Below are 7050 nucleotides of genomic sequence, written 5' to 3'. Positions count from 1 at the left end.
CACAAAACAAAGAACATGCAGTCAAGGGTGTGAAAGTTAAAGGCGAACGTGCAATACAATCGCAGAGTACTTACTCTAAGTCTTGAATAATTATGTCTCGGGTCAGAGTCGATGTTACCTGTCCTGGTAAACGCGTTGGGACTGCTGGATGCACTTTGATGATAACACCAATAACATCTGTGCATAGCATATAGAATATTAGGAACATCGACATTTAGGCTAGAGTGTATGATCCACGAAGGAGCTTACCAATAAAATTGGGGTGCTCTCTTACATGCTGATTTATTTCATTGAAAGGGACTATTGTATAAACAAACTGTGGGAACATGTCTGAGGGGATATCTTCAAGTACCACTCTAGTGTAGCAAGTGAATTCGATCATGCTATTTCCACGAACAGGCATGTAGGAATACTTAGCGTTTTTAACCCTGAACCTGCTAATGGTGTACACCTTGCCAGCCTCTATGAGAGGGCTTTTGTCCTGCACCTCATCTCTTGGAATTTCAGCGTACATAACACCTCCCTGCAATATTTTTGTACAAGAAAAGGCATATTACATGGAGAAAAAGGAAATGTAGGTACATAAAGCTCTGAAGTAAGGCTATAAGCAGCTACACTGTGTTGGAAATGTAGACATAGATAGGAAATGTTATAGACCCACACCTCTTTATCAGCGAGAATGAGGTCAACATGCAGGATAGGGCCATTCTCATTCCTACCAGTGAAATTCCACTTTCTGATAACTCGAACACAAACTAGAAGCCTGGATGTCTCTTGGCTTTAGATTTGCTAAGAGTGTGGGGGCAGGTGTACGAGCCATATCATGTACCTATAAAAACAGGAGGAAGATGAATCTCTGGACATGGCAAAACTGGGGCACTGTGGTGAACATATTAAGTTAATAAGGTGCAAATAAATGTGTAAGGAAGGACAGTAATTATGTATGTACAACAATGAAGCCTACCATGCATAGGTAGCAGACCATATAAACGGAGAGGAAGACATGCTAATACACATACACACTGAACTGGAATATCAACATCTAATACAATCAGCAAATACTCGAAACGATCTGTCATGTACTTTGCCCGGCATATGGGACACAAGCAAGTATTTCTTTGTACACAATATTCTTGGTTTCATCTGTACAATTTCCGTTTTCGTCCTCTATCAGAATTCTGAGCCCCTTTTTCGAACTTACACGTGAAAGAGCCACATAGAGCTGCCCATGTGTGAAAACCGGCTTTTTAAGATAGATGCCAACGTAAGAAAGCGTCTGGCCTTGGCTCTTGTTAATGGTCATAGCATAACATACTTTAATTGGGAACTGGCGTCTATGGAGAACAAATGGCCATTTTGTATTTTTTAGTGTTAGAGAAATCCGAGGGACGAGGACGGTCTGACCAGCGTGGGTACCCGTCATAATGCGTGCCTCAATAACCATGTCTCCAAGAGTAGCGATAATCAGCCGTGTACCATTGCAAAGGCCATCAGATTGGCTTAAATTCCAGTAGTAACATTATAGGGACACCCACTTTAAGAATGAGTCGGTGCTGAGGGAAATTATTTCCATTGAGAGAGTTTAGGAATTCAACAGGATACAATAGATCATATGCATCATGAGTGCCTGGAGGCTTTCCTATTTTGTCACAGCTCAAATATTCCTTTTCCTGACAGGGGAGGAGAGAAACAACATGCGCGTTAAGTGTTTCGGCCAAATCATTGGTAGGTGTTAAGATGGCTCGGTCCCTAAGGTAGGAGGAATCAGAGTAGCTTGTTCTGCAAATCTGGATAGATTGCATGAACTATGCAGCTGATGTTATCCTCTTTAGGCATCAGAAGCAAATCATGAGGTATTTTGATCCATGCAGGTTCAGTCTCCCCTTCTTTTGCAAAAGAATTTACTCTACCATCTCCAACATCTAAAATCCAACGGCTAAAATCAGACAACTCTTGACGAGCCTGTGAATCCAAGCCCAAAGAAGACAACCTCATATTCTTAGTAAGGGTAAGGACAGTAACGGACGACCACAATGGAGAATTGACAATAGCGGCGTTGATAACCTGTGCTGGAGTCCCACCCTCAATGACAGGCAGTATCTGCCTTAAATCACCACCAAGAACAACAACCTTGCCTCCAAATGGTAGGTGGGCTGCTTCAGAACAGTTTTGAGACTGGATATCCCAAAATGTTCTGTCGAGAGCCTCAAAAGCTGCTCTATGAGTCATAAGGGCCTCATCCCAAATTACTAATGATGTTATCTGAATCAACTCAGCTAACATAGTACCTCTCTTTATGTCACAGACAGAGGTTTCATCTAGATCACAAGGTATCTTGAACCGGGAGTGGGCTGTGCGACCACCAGGCAGTAACAGTGCTGCGACCCCTGAAGACGCAACGGTAAGAACAATCTTCTTCTATGATCTCAGATGTGTGACAATACAATTCCAAAGGAAGGTTTTGCCTAGTACCACCGTAGCCAGAGACGAAGAAGAATCCAGGTTCTTCATTTGTAACCATATGGACTATAGAATTGAAGGCAGCAGTTTGCTCATCATTGAGTGATGATAGTAAGTTTGACTGATAAGATGAACAAAGAACGTCATATGCTAATTCTTCTTCAACCAAACGGTTTGTGGAAGAAGAGCCAGAAGCACTTGTTCTATGTGGAAGATTGAAATTGTGTATACTGCTACCACTTTTAGCAAATAAAGCAGTTAGATCATCAAGCAAGCGATTCCTAATGTCACTGTCTGGCATTTGGTAGTTTTGGTTACCAATCATGTCTCTGAACTGGTATTGAATGTCATCAGCTAGGAGCCTCCAAACCTTCTCAAAAAAGGCACACTCATCTCCAACCTCACAAAAGAGGAGCATGGTAACAAAAAGTTTTCTTAACTGTCTAGAGGTTGCCCAAGCAGCAGCTTCATCAAAGGCACTGTACCACTCCTGGTCATCACCAAGAAGACCACGGGCCCTGCATGCACTCCTGAAAGTAGGATGGCAGATACCCTGGAAGGATCGAAGCTCTTCATAACTTGTGGCTCCTCTTACCACCAACAATAGCATTCTTAGGAAGTACCGGTCACCAGCCGAAGGATGAACATAATGGATACGGCCTATTTTACCGATGTTGTGACACCGCCGTTCCCATGTCCTAGAGGTCTCTTCCCATCTCCACTTAGAAGGAAAGTCACAATAAGTTAACTCCCTGCTTTGAGAATGGGTTTGATTAGCAACAAACCACTGAGTGAGCATTGTCCTGCGTAGGAATTCCTGTGAGAGGACGCGGGACATATTGGCTTTCGCACGATATGTAATAAAATTTTCATTGGGTAGATGAACAGGCAACCTTTCTACAGATGGATAGTGTCTATGGATATCATAACCAAAGACTCTCCAACATGCATCTTGCTCACATATATACCGACAATCTAAATATTCCTTAACCTCATTAATAGTTTGACTCTCTTGATCATAGGGGGGGTTTACACCGTCTCTAACTTTTTGGAGGTAGACCCTGCTACAATCCGGTCCTTTAGTCACATATTTGAAGAGGTACTTAATAAAGATGCTCTTGTTACACCACTCTACATTAATGTGAGCCTGGTACCTCTTGAGCAAGGACAAATTATATGGCACAACCCATGAATTATCCAGTCTCTTGCGTCCTTTGTTAACAAACAGACTATTCGCGCGTCTTCTGTACACTGCAAATCCATTTTCATTGACTAAAGTTTCATCTTGGTAAGGCTTTGGAAATCTTTTGGAACACCTGCTGTTTTTCATGCAAGGACAACTCATATTGTACCTTCCACAAGGACCGTGTACCATTTGTTCTGCCACAAGAGCATATCCAGTGGATCTTCCTTTGGATCGGGTATCTCAGTGCTAACAAAAGAATCTACATACGCTGAAGTTGGCTGTGAAGTGTCGGCAGACACCCAAAGAATGATGTGGGCATGTGGCAGACCATGTTTTTGGAACTCAACTATATGGAGAACTGCAGCATACATTAAAGCGTGCGAATGTGAGATAGCGACATAGATCGCACAGAACACAATGCACATGTGAAGACATGTCATCAATAAGAAAGAACAGGCTATAACAGCTAGCGCAAAGGACTGATAGGATGGATTTAGAAATGAGCGAACATATGTCAATGATAATGTGGAAGAAGATAGGTAAATCTGTGATGGTTGCAGAAACAATATAAAAGATGAGCAAGGACATAGGAGGAAAGAATAGGCCTGATATTAATACCTGCACTACATGGACCAAAGGCTTTTCCACTCTTAATATCATGCAATAGGTCTTCAAGCTTCATATTAAAAACTCTAACAATGATGTCGGCTCTATCACTAGGCTTCTGTCCTGGTTCAATGATACCCTCAGCTATTTCAGGCCACTTGGCGTTGCATGTGAATGTCACAAAGAAGTCAGGCGGACCATGAACCCTGCATATTGCAATGGCATCATGATAGTTCTGGATCATGTACCTCCGGCCTCCCGTGAATGAGGATGGCAAAACAGTCATTTTCCCCATCTGGGTACCGTCCACACAGCCACGGTCTACAGCATCGGATATACCCTGAATGTTCTCAACTCTAATATCACTCTGATTATCCAGAATGTACCATAATCTGCTTTCATCTATAGCTGCTCTAGCATCAACCTTGGCCTGACTAGATAGAAGACCGTAACAAAGATATGGATTTGGCTGATTCCGTCTATAATGGAAATTGTAACAGAAGTAATCCCGCATGGTAACCTTACTGCGAGCGTTTTTCCTAGCTGGCATGGCACCATTATACAGAACGCCAATCTAGAATCCACGCTCACCATACGGGAATAACAAAGGATATTGTAACGCCATATAGGCAGGATGCAAAGAAGATATCTGCTGCAGTTCTCCAGAGTGTGTTTGAATGACTATATCACGCTGGAAAGTGTCAAGAGAAAAGTCCCCGACAACAAGCATAGCAAGCTGATCAGTAGTTGGAAGACTGTACTGAACGGGATCTCCTTCCTTAGCTCCTATAATCCTCACAATGAAATCTTCGGGCTGTCCATCCTGAAGTCTATCCCGTGCCATCCTAAATTTCTTAGCAAAAGGATTATGCTGGTCAAGCATATCTATGAGGCTCCGAGTAATGTCAGGATCCAAAGTGTCATCAGATATATCAGCAGGTGCTAAAGCCCGCATTCTGTTAGTGACCTCGTTAGCGGTGTCATAAATATAGAGCTGCAAAAATTTAGGAGGGCTTCCATCTGGTGGCAAGAGAGACCCAATCCGATGGTGCACCTGTCCACTTATTTTGAAAATTGGAGGGCCACGGCCATCGTTAAGCGAACGATCAATGTTAGCCCCCATAGACGTGAAGGCAAAAAGGCAATTGTATTGCCTAATATTCTTCATGAATTTGTTGGAATGAGGACCTCCACCAAACGTCGTTAGCGCACCCAAAGGATCAGGGCGAGGCTGGAAAGGCGGGATGACAACTTTCCCACTCTGGCAACAGTTGTTATAAACAATATTGTCATCATGGCGCGAAGACTCAGATTTGGCCCTCTCGCCGTACCAGAACACAGCATCACAATGACGGCACTGATAATTCGGGGGGCCATAATAGGACCTATCTCGATAAGAGGCTATAAAGAAAGGTTTTTTAGAAACGGCCGTTCGGAGCCGATGAGTAGGATCAGTGAGCCGTGGAGGGAACGAAACAAGGATAGGAAAGCACAAATCATGTTGGTTCAGGAACGTCTAAAATGTACCTTTGAGCGCATTAACGTACTCATCATCGAAATGGCCACACTGAAGAGACGGTGTATAATTCTTTGAACGACCTGTGAGGCGGCTCGATTAAAGGAGAGATACACGGAGTGTTAACAAGAGTGTAGTTTATGGAGATACAAAAAGAGAAAAAGAAAACGCGGAAGCTGATGTGGTCTATTTGGTTCATATGGAACCGGCAATATACCTGTCCAGGCAAGCCGGTGTTGATCTAATAGCCTTTTTCGCCTATGACGGGACTCAGAAGGATCTAAGATCGGTGAAGCATGTAAAACACGGGCACCTAAGAGAAGAGAAGCAGAACACAGATAGCACTATGATCAGAGAAGAGGATCGAGAATAAGGAACGAGCACAGCAAGAAAGACACAGACAAACAACATACATTTTCTTGTGCGGCCGATCACAGAACGTGCGGGGCGTGAGGATGCTGAGGAAGGTAAACAGAATCGGTGCACTAGAAGGATCAAGTTCATGAATAAGGCAAGCACCCCAAGCATGATGAGATAATCAAAGGAAAATTTCAGTAAACGAGCAACCCATACAGTATAAGAGGAAGCTAATATTTGGATACAGAAGCTCGAAGGAGAAAATTTACACACATGATTGTTCGTTGTCAGCAGAGAGGCTGCGGCCCAGTGGACATGGATGTATAGGAGCTCAGAGTATAGCAACTAGGAAGGAGAAAAAGGCATGCGCTGACAGAGTGCGTAAGAGAATGGAAATGGTAAAGAACGCAAATAATCCATAAATACAGGGGACCGTCACACGAAGGCACGGGAAGAACTTGTATACAAGCGGCTAAAAAGCCAGGACGGCTAGAAAAGGAGGCAAGGACAACAGGTATAAACAAAGGTAAGGAAAATAATATGCTGAAGCAGTGTGCGAAGACAGCTGAAAAGAATGGAACAGCAAATGATACATATATCTTATTATGACTGAAAGCGAAAGTACAGTTATTGAACAAACTGTCACAGGCACCAATTGCACGTATAACAACTCACAGATGCAGGCCTGTGCAACAGACGCCGAACATCCGAAAATACCTAGAACTGACAACGCTAGATTCATGTCTATGTGACACAAGGATATTAGGCAACCTAACAGCTTTACCTCTAAGACACATAGCATGCTGAGCTACTTTAGCCTAGGAAACCAATCGCTCGAAACTGTAATCTAGAATAACAAATCCATCTATGGATTGTAGATAGCACACGGGCTGCGAAGCGGGATGATCATAGGTAGCAGTCGGAT

The 7050-nt window shown here is 43.2% G+C and overlaps 1 protein-coding gene across 1 annotated transcript; it reads right to left on the bottom strand.

Annotated features, from left to right (window-relative positions):
* Nucleotides 1-1764: 1764 nt before the first annotated feature.
* LOC136511090 (uncharacterized) lies at nt 1765-5207 on the bottom strand. The gene is made up of 7 exons (XM_066505304.1): nt 4849-5207; nt 4501-4731; nt 4265-4458; nt 3813-4004; nt 3615-3711; nt 2473-2990; nt 1765-2387 (listed from the first exon to the last, which is right to left on the bottom strand). Exons 1-7 carry the CDS (start codon nt 5205-5207, stop codon nt 1765-1767), a joined length of 2214 nt encoding a protein of 737 aa, XP_066361401.1.
* Nucleotides 5208-7050: the final 1843 nt, after the last annotated feature.

The sequence above is a fragment of the Miscanthus floridulus genome, chromosome 16 (assembly GCF_019320115.1).
Source record: "Miscanthus floridulus cultivar M001 chromosome 16, ASM1932011v1, whole genome shotgun sequence".
Lineage (NCBI taxonomy): Eukaryota > Viridiplantae > Streptophyta > Magnoliopsida > Poales > Poaceae > Miscanthus > Miscanthus floridulus.
The sequence above is the reverse complement of the archived record's forward strand: the minus strand, read 5'-3'. Positions and strand labels throughout refer to the sequence as shown.